This window comes from Rhinolophus sinicus, linkage group LG03 (assembly GCF_036562045.2).
Source record: "Rhinolophus sinicus isolate RSC01 linkage group LG03, ASM3656204v1, whole genome shotgun sequence".
NCBI classification, from domain to species: domain Eukaryota; kingdom Metazoa; phylum Chordata; class Mammalia; order Chiroptera; family Rhinolophidae; genus Rhinolophus; species Rhinolophus sinicus.
The window spans coordinates 70471351-70498115 of NC_133753.1; the positions used below are offsets into that span (position 1 = coordinate 70471351).

At 44.1% G+C, this 26765-nt stretch overlaps 1 protein-coding gene across 1 annotated transcript in view; it reads left to right on the plus strand.

Annotated features, from left to right (window-relative positions):
* Positions 1-26765, plus strand: part of RYR3 (ryanodine receptor 3) — a 477803-nt gene that overhangs the window by 370858 nt on the left and 80180 nt on the right. The window contains 15 exon segments of the mRNA XM_074327936.1: positions 1810-2030; positions 5531-5621; positions 7260-7400; positions 8613-8776; positions 11262-11340; positions 14971-15060; positions 15867-16013; positions 16199-16261; positions 17419-17494; positions 17609-17732; positions 20320-20435; positions 20981-21048; positions 21922-22043; positions 24711-24760; positions 25138-25198. Coding sequence (XP_074184037.1) covers positions 1810-2030; positions 5531-5621; positions 7260-7400; positions 8613-8776; positions 11262-11340; positions 14971-15060; positions 15867-16013; positions 16199-16261; positions 17419-17494; positions 17609-17732; positions 20320-20435; positions 20981-21048; positions 21922-22043; positions 24711-24760; positions 25138-25198 — 1613 coding nt within the window.

Here is a 26765-nt window from a genome sequence, read left to right on the forward strand (position 1 = left end):
AAGGGCAAATCCAAGTTTGGAAGTCAAGTGTAAGGTAGAATAATCCAACATCAATAGACATCAAGACAGGAGGCCCCATGAGTTAAAGAGCATAGATGCCTGATGCCCCGAGTCCTGATGAAACAGAAAAACCGTGCACCAGGAGTACTGGGTCCAAGGAGAAAAGACAAATTAAATCAGCTTAATTCCAAAAGCATTTTACCAGCATATGGTTGTTTTGAAAGAGCCAGAGGCATATCCTCTGGATCAGTCAAAAAGTTTCTTAAAGGCGCCACCTAGTGTCCAGCGGAGATAGCATCCTGAGCTCTGTGATGGGTGTCAGCCAGCCAATACCTTACCTGCAACGGATCCATTTGAATGGTTACTCAGAAGTGATGGGCTTACCTAAAAATGGAAAGCAGTACCAGCCCCGATCTGAATAAGAACTCCATCCCTGTCTGTGGCTTGGGATTAAGAAATGGTATATCCATGAAGGCGTTAGGGGTATGTGATCCTTTTGGACAATTAAAACAATGCTTCCACAGCTAATTTTGTTTTCAGCTTTTCTATAAATTCCTTGATGAAAAAATAATTTTTTTAAATTGTGGGACATTCCCTAGGTTCCTGATCAAAGCTTTCAACTTTTTATAGATCAGATAAACAGGAAATGCTATTCTAGCATTTGGTGTCCAAATCACATGCTTGTTCAAAGCACCATTAACAACAGTAGAAGTTTTATAATCAGTTCCTCAACACACATATGTTTGTGCATTCTCTATTGAAAACTGTTAAGCCACTGGACTCAAAGCTCTTGTGCTTCCTCATTTTAACAACTCTGTTACGGTGATAAATGTGAACGATTAACTATGTCTTTCAGTATGATTACTCAAGTTTCTAGAAGACAGACTTTTGATAATTAACAAGAACACTCAGAAATGTATGCAGTTAAGAGAAAGCAGTTTACCAAATCATAAGTTATAGAAACTATGTTACAGATATAATTACTTTGATAACCACAGAAAATAATATTTCATCTCTGGGAATCTCAAAGTTTCTTTTAAGTTTTGCAGTTCTTAGAGATGGTAATTAATATGCTTTGGCTATGTTTAGTGTCACTAAGGGGGCCTTCCTTGACTCTAGCCTGTCTGCATGAACATTGTGAGTGAGAATTACAGCAGTTTTAGAGAAGGTCCTAGGTTTGCTTGTGTACTTTTTCCTATGCAGAGTTAGGTTCCCTGTAGTGAGGTCTGCCCTCGTGTTGTTTATCAGATTGTCAGTAGCTCATGATGCTCATAAACTAAGTGATGGAAGTCAGAGCTCCACTTTCTGTAAAACTCACAAAACCAGTGTGTTTGAGAATTTAATTGGCCTAAACCATTTACTAATCTCAAATGACACGAGGACAACTTGCAAGTGTCCATCAGGTGAGAAAAGAGAGCTAAAACCGGAATAATAATGTAGTCTCTTGACAGTTGGACTTTGCAGATTCAAGGATGTCGGGTTAGACTGGCCATCAGCTGATTTTTAATAAGGGTTTAGATTTTTTGGTTGTTTTTTTTTAGAGGAATGGATATTTGTGGATCATTTGAAATGAGTTAGGACCAGCCAGCCTTTGCTTTTTGGTTCATTTTTTCTTTTAACCTGATTTTTTTTTTTTTTTTTTTTTCATTTAAAATGAGAAAAAGAAATTGGTCTGCTGAGAAGGTACAAAGTTGTTTGCCCTGTTGCTGTGAAACACGGATATGTGTGAGCTCATGGAAGCTCCGTACATGGGTAAGCTTTGCTCTCCTTCCCAGAAAGATTAACCAGTGCCCCCGTGCCCTTTCCTAGGTTTCCCTAAGCACCACAGAGGCTGTGCTGGCGCTGAATAGGTACATATGCTCTGCTGTGCTCCCGCTCCTCACGCGATGCGCTCCTCTCTTTGCCGGAACAGAACACTATACCTCCTTGATCGATTCTACACTGCAGACGATATACAGGCTTTCCAAGGGACGCTCCCTCACCAAAGCGCAGAGGGACACCATAGAAGAATGTTTGCTTGCCATTTGCAAGTAAGTACCCCCCTCCATGTTCTTCACCTCTGCATATGCATCCATGCCAGCTGCATTTCATTGTGTAATCTGAAAACTGGTGCACCCAGTCTAAGGAAGCTTCCAGGCCTTTGCCATACACCAGCCCTCCCCCAAACATCTCCTCTTAGGATGTGCTCGGTCCCCCTATTTGCTGCAGGCTCTTTCTGATATCTGTGGGGGAATATGGGGTACAGCTCAGGCTCTAGCCCTTAGGGTTGGTGCACCAGGACGTGAGACTGTCTTTCAGGCCTGAAGCATTCAGATTAAGAACTAAAGTTTTAGTTCCTATGGTAGAGTCAGAAGCAGGTTTTTCCCCTTGACATGAGTGGACCTTTACGCCAAGGCCACAGAGTGTGACACAAAGCAACCACCTCTAGACCTCACAGAATGGAAGCAAAGAGAAGAAGGAATCTCCAATCCCAGTGGGGAAGTACGGGCAGTAGTTATCACCACAGCAGTTAGGCCTCAGAGCCAACCAAGGACAGGGGGTAAAGTCACCCCAAGAGCCTTGGCTCCTCAGGAAACTATGTCAGGTCTGGCAGGGTCAAAGGAAGAAATGCTCTCTCAATAGCAGCTCTCAGCAGCTGGTCCAGGACCAGGGTCTCCTGCTTTCAGCCAGTGGTTTACCACCTCGGCTGCATATTAGAATCATCTGGGGAGCAACTAAGTTAATACCCCAGTGCCCCGGCCACACCTCAGCCTCCAAAATGGAACCTTTTGGGAAGCGACCCAGGCCTCTATCTCTTGAAGGTGATTTCATAATGCAGCCAAGATTGAGAACCTCTGCTTTTGGTTGTCCTGGAGACAGGACCCACCAGCATCTCCTTCAGCGACCAGCAGGATGTGATCTCGATTCTTATCAAATATATAAGTTGTGTCCTAATCACACAAGTGATGACTATGTACTGAGGGGCTAGGGCTCCCTAGAAAATAAGCAATTGATTGGTCCTTTTAGAACATCAAGCTAAAAGGCTATCTTACACTCGTATTTAAAATATAGCAACGGTCTTTTACATTTAAAATTAAGCTGTATCTGCTGTCTTTCTATCGTCTAAAGCCTGAAGGCTTCAACTATTGTTGAATAATGACACAGGAGACAAGCTGTGTCATTGTACCACACTATTTGCCTGGCATGTGGAGTGGAGGGTGGGAGGGAGGGGGGCTGCCATCAAGGCCCCATAAAAGGGGCTTCTTTCTGAGATCTCTACCAAAGTCATTCATTCCAAGATTATTATAGCTGGCAGAGAATTGAGTTCATTAGAATTTTTTGGTCTCGAAAGAGAGACAAAGTTGGGTAGATGCACTTGCAGGCCCCTAGGAATCGATGGAGTCCCGAGGGTTTCCACTCTGCCACTTCAGAAGGAAGAGTAATGGCCCCATTACTTGTGCATACGTTTCTCTACTTTTCTTCTCAACGGTGGCAAGGAAATAAATAATGAGTTTATGCAAAAAGAAATCCTTCCTATCTGCATCGATTCTGAGATTGGCTGGTAACTGCATCAATACCTTTTGCATATCTTATTCTGCCTTTTGCTAGATGTGAACTCAGCAGGTCTCTTAGGAACCAGACCAATCAAAGAGCCCTGTCTCCCAACATAAGCTATTTCCTAGTAATAAAGTCATGTTGGTGTGACAGACAGGTATTAGCTGCAAATGCTTTTAAGGAATCAGACCTTGGGGAAATTAGAATTTTTACATCAAAACAAAAATGTAGCTAACATCCCTGTTACTACACTCATGGGAGCTGCCACACTCCTCTTGGCCCGTATGAGGTCTAGATATAGCAGACAAACTAGTACTTAACTAGGTATGTCATTATTTAGTTTTAATAAGTCAGGAATTAATAGAGTTAGAGATTTATTTTATACCTGGATTTTATTCAATTTAGTCAGTCTTAGGTGATACTATTAGTAAGCTAAGCAACAGTGTGAAAAGTTGAGGAATTTTCCATTACAATGATTAGAGTTAGCAACAAGGCCACTTTTCTTGCTGTATGTGTTGACGGACCCTTTTCACTCCAGGACTTTTAATCACAAGACCAGCCCTAGGAAAAGTGTGAAACAGTTAAGATTTGTTGTCTGTCTCCATTGATGTCCATCCTCCTCATTGTAGATGCCTCCAAGGCTTTCTTTCCTGGCTTTCCTCAAACATATAAGCTTAACCTCAAACGTACAAGCTTTGACTCCATGGCTCCTTAGGCATCTGTGGAGGAATTCAGGGGTTCATGAACTGAACTTACATGCCAAATTGTGTGTGTTGCATATGTGCACTTTTCTCTGGAGAGAATCCAGAGGTTCCACTAGGTTTTTAAAAAGTCTGGCAATCTAATTTGCAACAACATGGATGGACCTAGAGGGTATTTTGCTAAGTGAACTAAGTCAGAGAAAGGCAAATGCCATATGGTCTCACTTAAATGTGGAATCTAAAAACCAAAATAAACGAACAAACAAAGCAGAAACAAACTCAAACACAGAGAACAAACTGATGGTCGCCAGATGGGGAGTTTGAAGGGATGGGCAAAAAAGGTGAAAGGGATTAAGAAGTACAAATTGCCAGTTATAAACACAGTCATGAGGATGTAAAGTACAGCGCAGGGAATATAGTCAATAATACTGTAATTACTATGTATGGTGTCAGGTGGATACTAGACTTACTGGGGATCACTTCGAAAGGTACATCAATGTCTAACCACTATGTTGTACACCTGAAATTAATATAATATTGTATGTCAACTATAACTAAAAATTTTTTAATCATAAAAATAAAGATTTTAAAAGTTTGGCAATCTAAAAACAGAGGCTAAATCAATGTTGCTTATTTCTCCCTTTTCTATCACAGAATTTACTTGCACCAAATAAGGCCATGAACACTTCGATGATTGTATACATCGTTCTCTAATTAGTGCACTTGCCTTTTACAGGAGTTTTTTTTTAACCCAAGAAATGGTTCCAATAATGAGAATTTCAAGGGTCAGATAGTAACTCAGGGGACCTTAAAAGTTCCCTTCAGATCACACCAGTAGGTGGCCTCAGATTCCACCTATGCAGCTGGTCAACACTAGCATCTCCCTTTGCAGAGTTCAAGGGGAAGGTCAGTCCTTAGAGATGCTATAAAGCCCCTGCCCCTTCTCTCTGTTACATTCTTAACACACAATCAGTGGCAATATTTTGAATGTGCATAGACCTTAAAATATATTGTCACATAGGGACTAGAATTTAACCTTAGATACCTCAATTCATTAGCCATGTGTCCCTCTTTCAGTATTTTAACTATATTCAGTTTTTAAAGTGTTTTATAATTGACTGTGGTTTACCCAAGATCTTGTATTTTAGGAGCTAATTACTTTGAGGCTTAGCTCTAACTTATGGTGATTGCTGAGTGTTTCTTTCTTATTTCGTTCCAATTGGGTTTCATTGTTTTTGTTTTGTTTGTTTGTTTGTTTCATTTCTTCCTTCTGTTTTTCTTCTTCCATACTGCAGTCACTTGAGGCCTTCCATGTTACAGCAGCTCCTACGACGTCTTGTTTTTGATGTACCCCAACTCAACGAGTACTGCAAAATGCCTCTTAAGGTAAACCTGTCTGTTGTTAGACAAATGCAGTCCATGACACAGGAAGTTTGCCTGCAAAATGTGATGTCTTCACAATTTGGGGAGAAAATTGCATGTTAAACGGGTTAAGACCTACACAAAATCAAACTCCTTGAGTGTCCAGGTTGAAGAGAGTAGATTCTCTGGATTCATTAGCTGCTCCAATTTGCTTTAATTGCTTATCCCCCACCTATTTGTTTTTTAGCAGAGGCTAGTGAGGGGACTTGGATTTTGTGCCTTCCTACCCTAATTAGGTTTTCAGAACATTTTCACTTTCTAAAAGCTTTGACAGCCCTGTGATTATTCACCTAAGTACAGAAACTAAAATGTCCCTTTTCTATTTCATACTGTTTTATGCTTTTTTTTCCTTCTGTATCAGATCTTCTTTTTTGTTTTTGTTTTATTTTGTTTACTTCATTAATGAAAAGGAAGGCCACAGAGCCCTCTGGTTTTTTGTTGCTTCCTTCCTGATTTTCTCATAAATTACAAACATTTTATCACTAGCACTGCAAGCAGGTGGGCCTGCGTGGGAAGGCACGAGAATCAGCTGCCCACACAAGAGGGCAGTGTTTCTTTTTTTCAGTCTTTTACCTCTGAAGCACCGGATATATTTGCATATTCAAAAGTGTCAGCCATGGCCAGCCACACCTGAAAATTCTGCCTAGTGATTTTAACAGAATTTTTCCTTCTTTTCAGAAATAGTCCAAGCAAGGATTTGAAGAAGCATTTTACTGGGATAAACAGAATTCCCAGAAGCCTTTAGTTCAATCCTCTTTCTATATACCAGTCAGAAAACAGCTTGTATGTTGTCAGAGATTCCACAGCCCTCCAAGGGCTCATTTGTCTCTCTAGCCCTAAAGGTCCCAGTTCTAATCTTACAAGGTACTGTAGCTAAAAACCAGTGTTCACAGGTGTTGCTTCCTTGGCAGGCCTGTTCTGTGAGCTGGATTCTGGTTCCTGAAGAGGCATCATAGATAGTCCTCAATAAGCTCACTTTTTTTTTTACCTGTTACATCAGCAGGGCTTTTTCTTAGATATGGATCCCACCTGCTGGGATGGGACCATTGGCTGTTCACTTCTACCCTCTACTGGCCATAAGTGGAACTGCTGTAGCATGGCTGGGCCATCAGAAGGCTCAAGAGAAAGGAAAGGAAGCCATGGGCAGTAATCAATGTAGACAAAATCTTCAGCCCCACAATATGCTACCCGCCATCCCCTCCACATATCAGCATTACCCAGGATCTTCCAGATTTATATGCAAAGGTCTCAGAAGAAATGCTTCCCCTACCCCAACTGGCTGCAACAGCACACTGTGACAACTCTCGGAGGGCAGCATTTTCTCATTTGGAGTAGAAATAGTTTCTCTCCATTTTCTAATAACTGCTAGGGGCACATTAGGAGGCACAAGAATTAATTAGGTAGATTCAGTTCCGGCTGGAGCCCATTAGGCAGGAAAGCAGACCATTCCTACTGGTATGTGAGGTCCTCTCTGTAGACATCCTAACTGTTTCTATTGTTGGTTTCACTCGCATGATGTTTTATTCTTCCCTGTGTGTTGCTGGTGCCTGTGGACCTTGTCTACCCCACCCCCCTGGTGGAATCCTGCTCGGAACGACCCAGCTTCTGACGAATCACTATGAACAATGCTGGAAGTATTACTGTCTGCCTTCAGGGTGGGGGAGCTACGGTCTCGCTGTAGGGGAAGAACTGCACCTGACAGAGAAGCTCTTCTGGGGGATTTTTGACTCCCTCTCCCATAAGGTAATGGCAGTGTTTCTTGAACAAAAAGTGACCCAAGCACCTACAGATAATGATAGCTAACCTCTGGTCAGCCTTTACCATGTGCTGGAACTGTGCTAACTACCTCACAGGTATATTATATTCATCCTTACTCCAACTCCCTTAAATAGGAACTACTCTGATCCTCATTTTACAGGTGAGGAAAAGTCTCAGAGCAGTGGAGTAACTTGCCAGACGCACAAAGCTAATACAGGGCAGAGCGACAACCACAGTAAATTACAAAACTATTTCCTGGTTTCAGTCTTGATGGCTTCCCCTGCCGCCATTCCTTTCTTCCTGACATTGTATGACCCCTGTGAGCTAGCCTTTATCAGGGTCATGCCTAGAGCACAAGTCCTGGCATCTCTGATGTTGGGATGTGGGATTTCCGGAAGACTTTAAGCCACCGTCGGGGAGATTCTTCACAGCCACCTGTTTGAGGAGGAGGTTGAGGGAGAACTGATGGCCCTTGAACCCAGAGCCTTCATGGACCGTCTGATTGAAATACAGCCCCAACTCTCAGACTTGCCTTCACTTCCCCTAACCCAGTTTGTTTAGATTTTTGAGGTCATCAGCTTTAAAGGTTGAAAACGAGTAGGTCTGGTTTTCTTATAGAAGCCTAGGGCATATGTATAGCTTACTCACCTGCATTTAAATTGTCATTATTCCTGTATTCCTTTGGTCTAGTATAAGCAGATCAAAAACTGTCCCTAACCCCATGTTAGTTGACTGAAATTCCTTCCTGGCCAGATTCAAGAGAGAATGGATGTGATATTGAGCAGTCTGCTGATGATATCAACATATGAGGGGCCTGGCAAAGTTTCTTATACCCTCTCCAGTCACAGGTTGGGTCAGTTTCTATAAGCATCCATAGCAGATAAGTTTACAGACATTTCTGGCCTAGTGAGAACCAATTTAACCCTTAGCTATTCTTGAAATTAACTATTTAGGAGATTGATTTAAACCTTGATTGAATGTTTTTCAACTTAATGCAAAGACTTTACAGACTATCATGTCATCCTCCAGGGGTCCCTCAGTTTCCACCAGAATGTGTTAAAGGGCTCACATGTTCCCCACATTGGTTAACCTCGACAAGTGAATGCATTTTTTTGGTTCAGCTAATTGGTGAATGGTTCTGTGGGGTGGCCGTGGTTCTGGTTTCTGTACTAACATGGTCTTTGCTTTTCCTCACAGAAGTATGACCCAGATCTTTTCCGAATGGCCCTGCCTTGTCTCAGTGCTATAGCTGGGGCATTGCCACCAGATTATCTAGATACCAGAATCTCGGCCACGTTGGAGAAACAGATTTCAGTGGATGCAGACGGCAACTTTGACCCCAAACCTATCAACACCATGAAGTGAGTCCAGAATCATCTCTTAGCTGGTCCTGTATTTCACCCAGTGGCCAGTATTTCTCTCACACAAGGTAGCAAGAAATTTAAGTGTCCCTTCCTTCCCTCCACCAATACTGCTCGTCACTGCCCTTGACACTACAAGTCACATCAGGCACTGGACTGCCTCCATTCCTGAAGGATTAATCCACCCATGTCTGATTATATACTGTAGTATTATATTCCAGGCTTTTTTTGGAGGGTGGAATTGATTTAATGTAAGAGATGGGTGCTCTCCACAAATAAATGTCACCTGAGGCATTGCAGGACCACCGTGACAAATGAGGTGATTAATTTATTAATGGGTTTTTTGGCAAAATCTTCAGTCTTTGTGAATTAGGCCTTTACAGTTCTAATAACATCAAAACAGCTCCATAAATAATATTCGGCTGAACTCCGGCAAGGCCTGAGGATATGATGGCAGAACAGTATGGGGTCCTTACCTGAGAGACTGGACCTGCTCTTTGCCACGCCAAGGGATGCTGGAACTTTGGAATAACCCCACAATAGCACCTCTAATTTCACCGTCGGATTGGCCAGCATTCCTCACTGGTGATGATTAGGTCATGGATAAAACATATCCTCAATGGGCTAATGGCAGTTCTGCTCCAGTTATGATAATATGTCGTGAGACATATAGTCTTTATCTCCAGGTGCATTTTAAATGAAGAGCTCCAAAACGTCTTTAGAATGAGCAGGGAAAGTAAGACATCCTATATGAGCCCCTCGGACTTGTGTTTTGTGGCAGTAGTCCTCAAATGAGAGCCATAGCCTGAGCCCTTCCCAGGGGCTGTCAGCTTTGATACTGTGTAAAATTCGTCTTTGGGAAAATTAAGTACACATTCCATCAGACGGAGCCTTTAGCTGAATGGATTGAATATTCCAAACAGAATTGAACCTGTGGTAAGGAAGAGGTAAGAGGCATGGTAAACATCCAGCGGGAGCCAAAGATGAAGCAGGTATCGGCTTTGGACACGTTCACCCTGTGAGAGTGGAAGTGTGCCAAAGGACAAGTGGTGGAATAACTTGGATGCTTTTGTAAACATAGGAGGCAAGGCTGTGTACTCTAGCCGTTGTGTGGTAATGGTGAGTGGTTCCATGCTGCCTTGGGAGTTCGGTTTTATCTACGTATACTTCTGACACCAGTGTGGTTCTTCGAGTAATGTGAGTAATAGAGACTGACTCTGGCTAATGTAGGTAGAAAAGGCCTCTTTGCAAAAGGGGTCATTATCAAAACCTAGTGATAGGCTGAGTAACTCAACCTCGGCAAGGACAGGAGCCAAGGCAGAATGGCCAAAGGACAATGTTCAGGTGTCCCCATGAGATGAATCTCTTTGAAGAGTCTGCTGTCATGGTCTCACCCAACACAAGATTCAACTTCCTGGGAGAATGAGTCAGAATGGCCAGGTCAGATGCTCCTTCTCAGAGGCAATTCACATAAGACTACACAATGCAAGACTTGTTCCTTACAGGAAAAGTGTAATGCAGGGTCTCTGGTCCTGCTCTCGGCAGGTGGACACAGAATATGGTGTGGTTGAAAAGGAACAGAGCCATAGACAGGGGAGTCATACCACTATATTCTCGATGGTGGCTCATCATGACACAAAAGCAAACATCCGCCAGTACCCTAACAAGGAGTCTTTCTGCACCCCAGTCTCACTGGCGGCCGGGAGAGACATGATCCACAATCCACAATCTGCTTGCTAACCTCACTTGCTAGCTGCAATCCATGCTTTCTAGTATAGCCACGGCAGTTATATTGGTGGCTAATGGCTAACTGGTACAGCTGATGGCCAACTAGTTACAGCTGATGGCCATCTACTCCCAGAGCCAGCACCTTTCCACGTGAGGTCGAGAGCCTGGAAACTGCTCTCTGGGACTCCGTCCCTACAGAAAGGGAGGCACTCTGACCAGCAGAAGGGGCAAAAGCCGCTGGGCTAACAGAAACCACAGGTGCCTACTATACTTCCAAAATTCTAGGATTTAAATAGGAATCACTGAACCCAAAAAGGTAGACAATCACTATTTTGTAACATTTAATCCTCTACCCATCCCTGCCATTCTCAAATTGGAGCTATAAGATGACAGGCCAGTGTCTTTGGATGAAGGGATTCTCACTGCATAACCTGAACAGGTCTGGCCCAGGAGCCAAAGTGCTTCCTCAGGAGTCACAAGAACCCAGAGCAGCTGGAGGGAGGCTATGTGTGCAACAGAGCTCCCTGCAGAGACACCCCCGATTAGACATGGGTGTGTCTGTGACCCAGCCGGATGGGCCACACCTTCAGCCCAGGAAGCTCACTGTGTCTGGAGACCAGCTTCAGCTTTGGGTTAGCTGGTTGATCAAATCCAACTTCTGAAACAGTTGATTGTTGTTGGCTCTGTCCATCTTTTCAGCACATCTGGCTGAAGTGTTTGGGTGGGTTGTCATTTGTTTTTTCCCTCCTCATTTCAGTTTCTCCTTGCCTGAAAAATTGGAGTACATCGTCACCAAGTATGCTGAGCACTCACATGATAAATGGGCCTGTGACAAGGTAGGGATTAGCATCCAACTGACAATTGTCAGGGGGAAAAAACAGCCCCAGAACATTAAAGAGTCCAATCCTGGAAATCTGCCTGATTCCTAAGTGACAGACTGGCCATGCCGAGAGCATTCATTATTTCTGAGCAGCAATTTCCCAGGGTTGGTGGAGGTCAGAGATATAGGCGGCAGCAGCTGGTGGTGCTGCTTTTTTGTATTTCTCAAGAAAATGATCGATTATAGGAGTGTTAACTTCTTTCTCAACATTACATTTGCTGAAGTTTCCTCCCAAGCATGTGCTTGCGTGTGTTTGACATAAACGCTTAATGCAGTGCAGGAGGAGGCTTTTATTAATACTTTTCTTTGATGTTTTTTAAAGGAAAAATGAAATTGAAAGCATTAACTTTTGCATTTTGCCAGGAAGTTGGACTTTATTCTAGGGAGGGAGGACACACGTCTTCCGATGACGGGCAGCGGTAGACGTCCTAGACACTCCCTTATTAATACTAAGCCTGTCCATCTGGTGTTTAAAATTCCTCACCACATGAGGTCAGCCTGCTTAATAAGTTTAATTGCTCTGTCAGCCCTTTACTGCTGGCAGGCAGAGTGGGAGGAATGTGCCAAAGACATCCAGGATTCCTGTGGGCAGCCATTTAAGGACTGGAGCCATTGCTCAGCTGCGGCTTACACCATGGAACAGGTGTGCACCACATCCACAGCAAGGCCACAGAAATCACCTCTAAGCAGTGTGCCCTGGAGAGGGGACACCTTGTACCACTGGCTCAGCCTCTGTATCGGTCTGGGCTCAGCTCTTATTCTTTTGTGGTCCCTATTGGGGGCTGAGGATCACGGCAATCATTGTAACTGCGGAATGAGCTAATACCTCACAATTCGAGAGCAGGGGTTGACAGAAGTTTTCTGTAAAGGGCCAGATAGTAGGCATTTGAGGCTTTGTGGGCCAAGCAGCCTCCATTGCAACTCCTCATCTCTGCCCTTGTAGAACAAAAGCAGCCACACACAGTGCAGAAAGGATAGAGCTGGCCTGTGTTCCAGTAAAACTGTAGTTATAAAGCAGATGGTCGGCTGGATTGGGCCCAAGGGCTGCAGTTTGCTGACCCTTGCACAAAAGCATCTGTATTTTCTCACCACGCTTTACATATGCCATTTGGCCAGCCTGTGAAATAGGGGGAAGTGACACCCCCCATCACTTCATAGCAATGTCCAGTCCATCACTAAGCCATGGGGATGTTACCTCCGTAGTCTCTCTTGGATTTGAATAGTTCTCTTTATCCCTATGCCATGGCTTTAGTTCAGGCTGCAGTCATCTTTTGCCCAGACCTCCTAACTAGTCTGCCCACGTGTATTTTCACCCGTCTTCATGCTGAAGGCAAGCGATAGTTTCAGGATGCAAATTTGGTCATATCCTACCACTGGTCTCCCATATAGCCCCTTCTCCTTGTTAATATCCCTTAAGAGCTTCTAAGTATTTTTAATATGAAGATCAAAATCCTTAACGTGGCCTGATGGGCACTGCCGAGTCTGGCCTCTGCTGCCATCTCTAGCCTCATCTCTCCCTTCACCCTCTGCCCTCCAGCCACATTGCTTCCCTTTACCTGCCCCCCACACACAAACACATGCACATATATGCACACCCTACATGTGCCTGAAACCATCTGTGTGAGCCAGGTGCCCCTCTGCACTCACACATGTACACACAGCATTCACCAACTCAGCCTTTAAATATCCATCCAAGTGTGTATTCCTAGGGTGGCTCCTTCCCAGATTTCTCAGATACAGGCTCTCTTAGCACCTCGCTCTTTTCTGTCTTAGTATTTTTATAGCAATATTATGTAGTTCTATTTATAATACTTATACATTTGTGCCAGTTATCAGCTATCCATTCATTGCTGTGGTATTTGATTAATCTCTCTCTTCCACTAAACTGTAAGTTTCATGTTTTCAAGGAAATATGTTTGCTCGCCATTGCCAAGTGGGCGTTGATTAGCTAACAAGAAGAGTGTTTTCCTTGTCCTCAAGAGCCTTACAGTCCCGTGGGAGAAACAAAATAAACTAGCCGTGGTGGTACAAGGTGTTCATGGCTGCAATGAGCTTGAGTGCAGGCTTAGAGCACATAGGAGGCGTGTCTGATCCAGTATTGGGGGTCCAAGCTCACTTCCTCGAGGTGGGACATCTACCGTATGTGATAAAGGATGGGTCTCTGTTCGGGCACAGAGAGACGAGTGCATTGCAGGCCATGGGAACCGCAGGTGCAGACCCACAGAAGCAAGAGACCGTTTGGGGACTTTAGGGAACCAGAGTTCAACATGGCAGGACCATGGAGTAGGGCAGGGAAGCAATGGAGAGATAAGTGTAGAGAGGTCAACAAGATTTTCGCTGTGGAGTTTGCATTTTACCATGATGGCAGCTGGGAGTCAGAAAATGTTAAAGCAGTGGAGTGCCCTGACTGGGGTGATTTTATAAATATCATCTGGCAGTGGTGTACAAAATGGAGTCAGAGAAAGATGGCAAGACTGGTGGCTACGAGACCATGTAGGAAACTGTTGCAGTAATCCAGGTGACAGCTGGTGGGGACCCGAGGAGCAGGGCAGCTGGGGAGAGGCAGACAAATGAATAGGTGTGGGAGGTTGAACACAGGTGAGAAGGTGCAGAGGAGAAGGGACTGTCAAGGAAGATTCCCACATTTCTGACTTAGAAAGTGAATAGAAGCTGGTGCCATTCACTGAGATAGAGGGGACCCAAGAAGGAAGGGCCACTTAGAAAAGGAAAGTGCAGGTTCTGGGTCAGACATGTTGAGAGGTACCTATAGAAACCTCCAAGCAGAGCTTCAGTAAGTTTGGAAATTAGGAGAGAGATCTGGGCTGGAAATACTGATTTGAGATTAGTCCTCTTATGGACCATGGGCCTAGATTAGGTTACCCAGGGAGAAAGTACCCCATGAGAAGGGACAGAAACTTGAGAAAAATACACATTAACAAATGGGCAGAGGCAGAGATTGAAAGAGCAACCAGGTGCCTTTGAGCTGTGACGTTACAGAAATCAGGGAGTCTTACTTATCTCTGTATCCACAAAGCCTAGGACAGAGTCTGGTACCTACTGTAGTATGCATTCAGACAATGTTTGCTGAATGGCTTTTGAAATTCTTCAACTTCTGTGACTTGAGGAAACATGCATTGCTCCAGTGTTGCTGTGGGGTTGGCGGGCAAGGGATACAAACCAAATCAGCCCCCTCCATGCAGTGGGCGGGGGGTCCTGTCCTCAGTTGCCTTTAGCCTTGACTTCTGTGCCTGCCTGTGAATGGGACACACTGACCTGCGAAGCATTGTTCTCGTGTCTTTTGAAACATCCTGCTGTCTGTAGTGAGCCTGACACACAAGCAAGTAAGTGGAGGGGACAGCAATTAAAACAAGAAGAAACAAAGGAGCAGAGTTCAAAATTCAGGGGGCAGAGAGCCTGATGGCCTTAAAGGATTAATTAGACTTTTTTGGGGGGGCAGGGGGGTGCATTTCCAAGCTCTGTCACATTCCATTATTCCATTCGTTCAGTGAAAATAGCAGCAGAGAGATAGGTCAGTAGCAGGGCTGTTTGGGTGCTGAGGATATTTGAACTGAGAACATTTCTACAGAGTCAGAATGGATGGAAATATGGGATTTCCCTGGATGAAAATGTGAAGACACATCCATTGATTAGACCTTTCAAGACGTTAACGGAGAAGGTAAGGAACAGGCCTTGGTAACCCTGAGTGGCCGAGCTGGTTGCCTTGCCTTTGGATAAAGAAGCACCAGTCAGCACTTAGAGGCTGGGCCAAAATGCATTTGCAGTTCACTTGCAACTGAACTAGGAAGAGCTTTTTTTTAGATTGTTGAGGTGCGGGGAGAGGAGAATTGCTGGAGAAAACTCAGAAAGAAATGATTTCCAGTCATGGAAGATAAAGGGAGCAGAGAAGAGCATCCCCAAGGAACTAAGGATAGGTCTCCTGGGTTTTTTTTAATTAAGAAATTTACTTCAACTCAACTCTGAATTCCTATCTTGCGATCAATGAGTTCTTTGTAAGCTTTAGGCCTAGTGTCACAAGTAAAGGATGGCATGTGTCTCTTTGTGTGCATATTGACCATCTTTCAAATTGTGCATAGCTCTACAGAGAATTCTAAGTCTAAGGAATTCTATTTCCCAAGCTCAAGGGAGAGCTTCGTGCAGACGTGTTTTGGCAAATCCTCTCTTAAACGGCTCCTGGAACAAAAGGAGTCACTCTGTGCTTGCTCCTCTTTACCCACAAACTGGATAATGTCTGGGACATTCCCTCTGGAGGCAGGAGACTGTGGGGCCCTGTGTTTAAAAACATCAGAAAGACTGATCACGTGTTTCAGCTAGGGCGCTGCAGAGGGTCTTCTGACCTTGTGAGAGGATGCTGAAGGCAGGTAGCACCCCATCCACTGTGAGATCCAGCTTCCACAGAGAGACAGGCCTGGCAGGGTGTCGGGGCAAGCTCTGCAAACCTCTTCTGCTCAAATTTCCTTCTAGGAGAAGGAAATTTATCGCTGGCCGGCCAGAGAGTCCCTGAAAACCATGTTAGCTATGGGCTGGACTGTGGAGAGGACCAAAGAGGGAGAAGCCCTAGTTCAACAGCGGGAAAGTGAGAAGCTTCGAAGCATGTCCCAGGCCAGCCAGGTATGACGAAGGCCGACACTGGGCCAGTAGAAGCCATGGAGAATCTGGGAAAGCTCTCCCTGGGGTTTCAGAGGTGATGAGCCCTGGGGTTCTTTCAGTATCCATCTTTGGCAGCTGATGTCAGGATGCTGTTAAGAATGAGAAAAATAATGGCAACCCCAGTGATTCTGCCTTTGCTTTCCTAGGGCAACAGCTACAGCCCAGCCCCCCTGGACCTCTCCAACGTGGTGCTCTCCAGGGAGCTCCAGGTCAGTGTTGATACTTTCAGAACAGTGTAACTTGCTTTCTAAAACCCCTCACGTGCAGGCTATGTTACCCTCCAAAGAGTTTTCTTTAAAAAAAAAAGAGAGAGAGAGAGCATGCGCAAGAGAGAGAGAGCATGTGCGAGAGAGAGAGAGAGAATAAGAAAAGAATGCCAAGAACATATCACCACTAAAATGTCAAACTGAAGAGGGCCACGCTGCACAGAGCTGACAGGGAAAGTCTCAGCAGAATTAACCAATCATCTAAGAATGTGAGGCTTTGTACCTCTAGCAGGGACATCATAATAACACATTACTATAGCAAAACCCAAAACAGAACTAATAACAGGAGAAAATCTGTGAAAAACCCCTGGGTTGGGGTGCTTTCCTGGTCCCAGTAGGTCCCCCCAATGATAAGGACACTTGCATAGCTGGTTGGGATTCACTCGAGTTCTCCAGAACGGTGCAGACAAGCAGTCGTTGCAGGATTTGGGGACATACCACCAAGAGGATGCAATTAAAAGCCCTAAGCGTCTACCTCCCATTCCTTCCTCTCGCACACACTGGTGGCCTAGACGGACCCCAGCCAGGCACTGTTACTACTTGGAGAGTCCATCTTACCAACCCTTTGGACCTTAGAGAACGTTTCTTCCCAAAGTACACCCTTCATTCCAGGTCACTGTTTTATGAACCTTATAAAGATAAATTCTATCTGAGGAATTTTGTTTGCAGTGGTTTTCCCCAAGATGTGATTATTTTTCATTTGCTATGCTAAAGGCTTTCAGGGATTCTAGACTTTTCCTTCACCCCCACTTCCAGTTCCCTAATCTCAGGTCAGGAGTAAGATACTGAGCTCCTATGACAAATGAAGTGCCACCAGATTGCACTTTCAAATGGAAATGTGTGTTTCTCATAAATGCATCAAACTGCCAGGATAATAAGTTACAAGGGAAGGACAGAATTCGAAATTGTTTTCTGTGTGTGGGAAGATACAAAACTAATGAGGTGCATAAGCACAGACTAATTAATGATGAGAGACACTCAGCAATGTGCTGTTAGCATTTGCTGGTCCTCTGTTCCCAAGGTTGCCTGAAATAGCCTGGCAGATCTGAAACCGGTTTTCTTGCTTCCTCTCTGACTATTGCCTCCTCGTTGGGACACAGGGAATGGTGGAGGCGGTAGCTGAGAACTATCATAATATCTGGGCCAAGAAGAAGAAGCTGGAGCTAGAGAGCAAAGGTAAGTCTGGTTCCCAGCATCTTCCCAGAAGGTGAGCCGGGGGGCTGGTGTATTTCCCCAGAAATGCAAAGGAAGAGCCAAATATTTTGTCACCTCTTGCTTTCCTGGCCCCAGGTGGTGGCAGTCACCCTCTTTTGGTACCATATGACACCTTGACTGCCAAGGAAAAGTTTAGAGACCGAGAGAAGGCACAAGACCTGTTTAAATTCCTCCAGGTGAATGGCATTGTGGTTTCTAGGTAAGTCATCTTCCAGGTGATGTTAGCGGGAGAAAAGCTGGGCTTTTGTGGGTGTAGTCTCCCCTCTCCAGGTAGTTGCTCACCGGCCTACATAGCACATAAGAGTAAGGACAGCGGTTGGGCCTTTTGAAATAAGAAAATGTTTACTTTGGAGGATGAAGCCCTCTTTTCTGACATAAACAGGACTGGTCGGTAGCAATTTTTCAAAATCAGTTACAGCATTGAGTCGTGACAAATTATACACACAGACCTGGAACATTTGATTTTAACTTGAAGCATAAACATGCATTCATTCACAAATCTTGTGCTGTAAGCCCACGCCTTTTCTTCATATGTTGTCCTGCCAGTTGGAATTATAAACCACATCCATATTGCATCCCCAAAGCTTTGGAATTTGGGCTTTCTTAAAGAGTAGTGAGAATTAAGGAACAAACAAAACAATGTAAGTGCCTTAACTGAGTATTCTTCTCAATGACTTTTTTTTTCTTCCCCTATCTTTTTCCAGTTTTATCACCCATACCTACTCCAAAAAACGATGGGTTTGGAAATTTGCGATTGGAAGTCTTTGCAAAATACGCGCCTTAGTTCTCATAGAATCATCAGTTCCCTTTGCACTTTTCATTTTGTTGTTTTATATGGTGTGTAATTAAATTGCATAATAACAGTATAGTAAGCATAACTGACAGAAACAGACTCTGTGAACGAAGGAAACTAAATGATTCTTATGAAGACGCAGCTCCACTGGGGAGACTGAATGAGTCATGGTCCCCAACGACGTTTTATCTCACCCTTAGGTTTATCAGAATTATGTAGGGGAATGTCTTCGAGGAGAATGTCCTTGGCTGCTTACATCTTAAAAATAGAACCAATTTTCTCACCGGTCAAATGCTGGTGGTGGGCTGTGCTACATAGGATCCCGCTTGCTGTGTGTGTCCCTTGTAGAATGAGAAACAGGCTAGCGGTGTCCCTCTTCTGATGGAGCCATTCCTCCTAAAACCAATGTTTGCTGAGCCAGGTGCTGTTTGCTTCTTTTCGTTTCCTATAGAATTTTTGCCATTGAATGGCACGAACCCAAATAAAAATCTATACAAATATTTCTGTTGTACCTCACACGAAAAGATAGCAAAACGTATTTGTCATTTTGTAGAGCAGCAAAGGTCAGGCAGCAGGAGGCAGCCTCCCGGGAAACTGAGAAAGGCTCCCATCGTCGTTTTAATCTTGTTCTTAACACCAAGACCAAGGCGTACTGTGATTTGCTGATAAATGACTTGCTCACAGAAATGGAACATTCTTCTTTACTGTAACGAAACAGAAAATCAAGGAAATAGGAGGGGAGAAGGAGAAAGAGAGTTGAATTTAGCCAACATAGTGGTCATTTACCATGTGCCAGAGCCTGTGGGGGCACTGGGTGTGCCGAGCAGGACGGGGACCCTGTCACCAAGGAGATCTCCTAGTTTCCTGCTACCCACGCCATAGACCTGCTCCACCCTCAGCTTCCCCATCATTCAGTGACAGCCCTTTCTTCCCGGTGCTCAAGCCCAAAACCTTGACTCCTCTGTTTCTCCCAACTGACATCCAATCCTTCAGGAAATCTTGATTTCCTAATGAATCTCTCCCACTGGGGAGATTCTTCCCTGAAGCTACTCAGAATCTGACCACTTCTCATCTGCTTGGTACTGTCACCTTCATTCCTGAAAGACCCTCCTACCGAGGTACCCGGTCACAACCCTTGTCCCCACAGCCAACTTTCTATCCTAGCAACTAGAGTAATTCTGCTGCAGTGTACGTCATATCATGTCATTCCTTTATTCAAAACTTTCAATAGCTTCCCATCTCAGAGCAAAAGCTAAATTCGAAGGATGGCACACAGGGTCCTAGCGATTTACTCCACTGCCCACCCCACCCCACCCCCTCCCCACCCTCCCCCACCCTCGACTGCCTGCTCACTTCCATGCCATCCACACTGGCCTCGACCATATTCCTTCAGTTCGTCATGCATGTTTCCGCCTCAGGACCGTTACACCTCCACTCCCTGTATCCGGAAAGCTCTTTCCCCAGATGTCCATGCGGCTCACCTCCTCACCTCCCTCAAGCCTTTATTCCGATGTCCTCCTCCCAATGAGAGCAACACTGATTATTTAACATTACAGTCTTCTCTCCCCCACTTCAGAGGCACTTCTGGGCCCTTTCATCTTGCTTCTATTTTTCTTCAAAAACTTAACTTCCAGCATCCCACGTAGTTTTTGTTTTATATATTGTTTGTGTTGTCTATAGCTAGCATGTAAGTTCCATGAGGGCAGGGGTTCTCGCTTGCTTCTCTGATTTCTCCCCAGCTTAATATTTGTTCAGTGAATGATAAAGATCTTTTTGAAAAATCTTTTCAGGGATTATTGTAGTACATGTATACCGTGCTCACAGAAGCAGGTTCCAAGTGCAAGAGGAAATCAGTCAAATGATGAGTCAGGTCACTGAGCCAGAATAACCATTAACATTTGGAAAATTAAGTCGGCACAGGTAGGATTGCTGGTGCACCGAAGTCACGTAGTTATCTCTGTTACTTCCTGGGGCTTACCGGTTTCCAACCTAGAGGTATGAAGGATATGGAACTGGATGCCTCCTCCATGGAAAAGAGGTTTGCCTATAAATTTTTGAAGAAGATCCTGAAATATGTTGATTCTGCTCAAGAGTTTATTGCCCATTTGGGTAAGTATCATTGTGAAATATCACAAACATGTATGCTTCTCATAATATCAAAGAATTTGATATTTTGTTGTCAAGGAATGATGCTTTCATTCTGCATCTGGTCATGATTCATTTAGACATATAGTTCTGGGGAGGAAACAGTGGCTGAGATGTCCCCCTCCCCACACTTAAAAAATCAGTTTCATCCTTGGTTTCCCTATTGGGTTTGATTGAACCATTTGTCATTTTTCATATAACTCATCCTATTTTAATTTTCCCTTTGTTTTGCTTTGTGACCATGGGCATATGACTTAACCTCTCCTAAGCTCCTTTCTCATCCATAAAGTAGAGAAAAAAGGTAGTGAAACAGTTTAGAGAATTGACACAAGAAATAACTAACCAGCACAGCTGTAAAGTATTTTGTAAAATATAAGATACTTTGTAAAATCAAATGACCTTTTCATGGCCCTTAGAAGAGCTGCTCTGTTTCTAAAATTCTATCTATGACTGTTTGGTTTTTGGTTTTTTTAACTCCGGCCAACTTTATGTTACTTGTATCTTTGCAGAAGCCATTGTCAGCAGTGGGAAAACTGAAAAGTCTCCCCATGACCAGGAGATCAAATTCTTTGCCAAAGTAAGTTTGACTCTCTGTACTTAACCAAATCACTTTCTCCTTAGGATCTGTACAGTTTTGGGTACAAGTTAAGCTGGCCTAACAAAGATATCCAAAATTGTAATGGCTTCAGTCAGGGCAGACATGTATTTCTCTGCTGTGGAATAGTCCGGAGGCAGGTGGACGGTCCAAGAGGCAGGCAGCCTGCTCTGCTCCACACCATCACCCAGGGACCCATGTTCTTCTCTGATGCTCCACCATCTCCTAAGGTGTAGTCTGTGTCAGTGTGGTCCAGACAGGTTTACCTGTACCATATCTGTGGGAAAGGGAGGAAGGAAGGGGCAGGGCAAGCTGATGCAAAGGAGACTGGGTAACGCATTCTCTAGCTGGGTGACCTTGTGCGCAGCTAAAGCATGGGGATTTCTATTGCTAAGAGAAAGAAGGAAAGAATGAATTTGGTTGCCAGTAAACAGTCTGCCATACAACCCTACTCAGAGAACTAATTGCATGTGAGGCATGGGGGTACCGTCCTCTGAGAAGCAGAGACAGAATATGCAAGGCTACTAGTGCTAGGCCAGACCTGTTCGATGCTGTGCCCAAGAAGCCACATCTCAGGGCAGGTGTCCCTCAGAACTCCCCTGGAAGTGCTGGCTCGGGTCTGTACTCATTTTTCTTTGGGCCCTTAGTCGGTGGCCCTGTCCTTTCACATATCCCCAAGGCCTCCAGTTTCAGACATGGAAGAGGAGAATGTGTTGGAACCTGAGATTCACTGGGTAGAGTTTTTTGGAAATTCCAGAACCAGTGTTCAGAGGCTTTTTGCTCATTAAGAATGAACTTTTTCAAAGGAACCAAGCAAAGGGCTTTGGCTAGCTTAATTTCTGGTGGATTTTCCAGGTTCTTCTCCCACTGGTTGACCAGTACTTCACCAATCACCGTCTCTTCTTCCTGTCATCCCCTCTGAAGCCCCTTAGCAGCAGCGGGTATGCCTCCCATAAAGAGAAAGAAATGGTGGCCAGGTGAGTCTACAAAAGAAAGAGGTCATAGCGCTGATGTGATTTATGTAAAACCCCAGATTCCTGGGAACTAAATGGTGAGTCTTTTGGAGAAATGAACTGTAACCTGGTGATTGGTACCTCAGAGGTTTTGATTATCGCCTTGGTTTTGACAGTAATATAATTCATACTTATCTGTGTATTAATTTGGCAACCGAAAGAAGTGCACCATTTGGAGGTTTCAGTAGGGCCTGGGGAAATTTTATATACTCAGGTCAACTCCTACACTGAAATTTAGAAAAAAGACAAAGGTAATTCGGAAACTTGAGAAACGCAAACATACAACATTGAGAAGAAACAGAGTAACACTGTTTTCAATCCCATTCTCATCAGGCTTTTTAAGATTAAAATCTTTTAAAACAGAATCAGATCTTACAAGTTCTGGTGTGGATGATTTGAGATTTGAAATCTAGAGTGACATAATACAATTTGAATTCCTAATAGGAAAAAATTTTTCATCAAAAGCACCAGCCTCTCTTCTCATGCTACTGGGCATGGCCTGTGGGTGCCTCAGCAGAGATAAGAACAAAGGGCATGCTGTCCGATCAGACTAAGAGACGGAGGCCACCATGCCTCAGGTTCTCTCTTTGATGTATGATGTATGAATGGCAAGGAAGGGGTTAGACTTCGAAATGGCAAAGAACTGAGGACTGTTGTGAAAGCAGACTATCAATTCTTTCCCTAGCATCCACTGATGGTGGACTGTGCACATTATACTTACTAAGGGCCCAGCTGTCAAACATCACCATCTTTGGGAGGATATTCAATCTTAGGATTGACTATCTATTAAATATCTATTAAATCTATTAAATATCTATTAAATCTAATATCTATGAAAGTCAACATGGCTAAGCAGTGAGCTCAATTTTTCGTATGTGAGAGTTGTTGCCTGCTTGTGTATCATTGTGAATTATCACAATGCTTTAAATTCTAAGAAAACTTCCTGCATATTATGATCTCTGTTTTGCAGATGAGGAAACTGAGGTTTGATCAGGTTCACTGCAGTGCCTAAAGTGACCCAGGGAGTAAGTGAGGGCAAGAGGGAAAGTCCAGTTCTCTCTACCCAGATCAAGTGCCATTTTCCCTGCACTGTAACCTCAGTTATTCAGATAGGAGAAACCCATGCTATCAAGATGAGATACACTTAGAATTAGTTACTGACTACAGAGTCCGTAAATATTTTCAGGATGCACCAGTGTGCATTCTGTAAGATGTTAGGGAATGGGGGAACAAAGTGAGATATTCAGATAATCCAACAGAGGGCAGGTGTGTCTGTTTTCTTCATCTTTTTTTTTTCTTTTTTTTTTTTTACATTATTATGAATTCATGGAAATGTAACATTTGTTCAGCCAGGCACCATTTGTAAGGGCTGGAATAGAACCCGGAGCTGATCAGCCTTGCAAACAGCTTTCAGATCCATCCATGCGCTCACTGCCCTCCCACAGAAGCAGTCGTGTCTGTACTGAATGTGCTCACATTTCCAGACCCCTCTTGTTTGCACCCCTCACCCTTGCCCCATCTCTTCTGTATGGAATGCCATTCACCAGTGCTTCCCAGACTCTTCCCCCCGGGATCCCTTTAAAGTATCACCTTCAAATTCTGAGATGGGAGGGAGGTGCCCGGAGAGCCTGGCCCCTCACTACTCTGGGCTAAGGATGGTGCTTCTACTTAAAACAGGGTCCCCATGAGGCACAAGAAGGGACCTTTGGAAATTTCAGGCCCTGGCCTTGGCGTACCTCAGATAGCAGGTCTGATAGCAAGAGGAGCCCCTAAGTTCATGGTTCTTCTCAACCATGTGCTTTAGCTAGAAAAGGTCATTTTGTATTTCTAAAGAGCATGTTTCCACTTTGAAGCATTTCACCAGAAATAACTGCGCTTCTCAGCCCCTAGGCCTAAAACCTAGGGCCCATCAGAAACATTTATGGGCTCTTTGATAACTGCACAGGGCCTCTATTAGATGCTGTGGAGAAGAAAACAGTAAATGGCAGAAAATATGGGTGGGAAGTATGGAGTAGGGTCAGAAAGCACAAAAGCATAGCAGATGGGCTTTCCTCGCTTCTGTGGACATGGCTAGGACAGCAACCGGGTCAAGCCCGGAGAAAAGCAATTTCTTACCATGGTTTTTGTCTCAACACAGTAGTGCCCATACCTAAACCATTAACTTACTTCCAGTCCCACCTTCCTGCCCACCTCCCAACTAAGGCCTCACACCCCCAGTGAAAGCTACAAAACGGTTTGGCATCTCACTGCAACAATGGAAAAATGATGCTTCCTTCCAGAATGCTCGTTTACTCCTGCATGTCATACAAATGAACATTTCAGCACATAGAGTACTAGCAAGAGATGGTTTGCAACAACTGGCTCACTGCAAAATACTGTAACTGTTGCAGAAGGATTGTTTTCTGTAAGGTTGGAGCTGCCTGCAAGGTCCCTTTCGTGATTCTCCCATGAGACAGTGGGAACCACGTTTTCCTAGTGTGGTCCAGAGGATTCCTGAAAAGGAGCACTGCACCTTCCCAGAGCGCCATACTGTGCTCTCTGTTTTACAGCATGGGGGTCGGGGGTGGAGCGAGGAACACATTAGTCTTTGAATCTCTGTACCTTTTGGACTCACGTTCTTTTCTGCTTTAGCCTATTCTGCAAACTTGCTGCTCTTGTGCGACACAGAATCTCCCTCTTTGGTGAGTGAAAAGAGGTTTACTAAAGGCTGCACCCCCCCTGTAATTATCCTGAACTCGCGTTTTGCCCTTGTCTGCGGCTCCTGCAGACAGCCTGAGCCTTGGGACGTAGGTGTCACCTAAATTCGCCACAGAAAATTGGTCTGAAGTATGATAAATGACCTCTCCATCCCTTTAACAGCTCAGATTTTCCACCCCAATGAATGTTTTAAGCTCTGCCTCCAACATCCATCATGAAGCAGATGTGTGAGGCCAGAGATAAATGCCTTGTCTCTGAACATGGCACTTTCTGGGTGGGTGGTTTGTGCATATTGAGAAGATTGCATATGAAAGAAAGGCTGAATGGTGTGGGGAGTCACAGGTGATATTTTTGATTCTAGGAAGTGATTCTATTACAATGGTGAGCTGTCTTCACATCTTAGCTCAGACGCTTGACACAAGGTAAGCCTGCCCAGTTTTTTTCCAGTACTTTCTCAAGATTCCCTCTCCAGCCGTCTCTTCTCACTTATTATTGTACTGAAGAGATGACGTGTCACAGCTCTGTAGGAGCTGGAGAGAGAGGGGACACAGGGAAAGATTAATCTTACCCTGGCGTTGGCACTCTCGGTTTCCAGTTCACATGGTGGAGACCACCATCGTGGCATATCCTGAACACTAAAAGCTGAGCATTTGATCAATTCTTGTCTTCTTTTACTGAGAAATTCGTCTTTCAGAAGAAAAAATATATAATGTGGCAAAGTGTCACTTTGTACCTAATTCTCCACAAAAAAAGGAAGAGCTGCGGGACGGGTGTCGAGGCCCTAGCATCATCCTGGGACAGGGGAACCATAGCACGCTGAAGTCAGATGGCCGCCGAGGAAAGAAAAGCAGGGAGATGTGATTACCAAATAATCAGAGACAAAGTTCGGTTTGAGCTCATGGCCTGGGGGTCTGGTAGGCAAGATGGCTGAACAGGAACAGAAATCGTGTGTGTATATATATAACATATATATAATTCTGGTAATATAAACATATTTGATGAGATAAAAGAGAGGAGCAGTGAAAAGGATTGACAGGGAGCTTTCTTTACACATTATGTTGTATCCTTGTCAAAGTAGGAAGGAAGACACACATCGCAAAACCCAATGTAGAAAACTGGCCCCAACCTAAAAGAGGGGCGAAAAGATGAAAATCCACCACAAAGAATAGTTACCAAAAAAAAAAGTTAAGGGTAATTAAAGGGGATTTTCAGATTTAGGGGAGAAACAATCACGTTGTAGAGATACTAGGACAGCACAAAGTTTGCAGCATCAGACCAAAGCTTCCCAATTGAAATCCCTTGCAATTGGGACAAGGGATCTTTTCTCCCAGAAACATGTGGGATGCCTTGACAGAGTTCACTTTTTTTAAAAATGTAGGTCGGTGTGTTTGATCATCATTCCTGAGAAAAGCAGTGACTAGAAAGTTAGGAAGATGGTAGGTAGCTCAGGGATACTTACAGGATAGAAGCAAACCTCACTGACTTTATTTCCTTGTTTGTATTCTTCTGGTTGGTTGGATGATGGTCATGAAAATGCTGCAGATAAAAAGCAACTGTCCTTGGAACAAGCCTATCATAATCTTGTGAATAAGATGTAGAAATATGGAAAATATGACTTGAAGGCTTTGTTCCAATTCTAAGTTTTATAAAATAGTTTTGACGGAAAGCCTCAGAGACCCATAGCGAATCTCCATGCCCACTTGGTTTTTTCAGTGGTCTAAGTTGTCTGTTTTGAAAGGCGCTGATTGTCCCTCTCCCTTCCCCTTCTCCAAGCTAAGACATCCCTGCAAGCTGACAGAAATCTAAGCTTCAGTTGATTTATTTCTTTGATCTCTCTCTCTAAGAGGTCCTGCATCATAGGAGAGCTAGTATTTCTACCTAAGCCTTATGAAAGTTGCTTATCCTATGATGAGCTACAAGAAAAACTCCCCTCACCCTCCTTTTAATTAAATATTTACAGAAGTATGTAGCCAGCCACAAGGTGATACA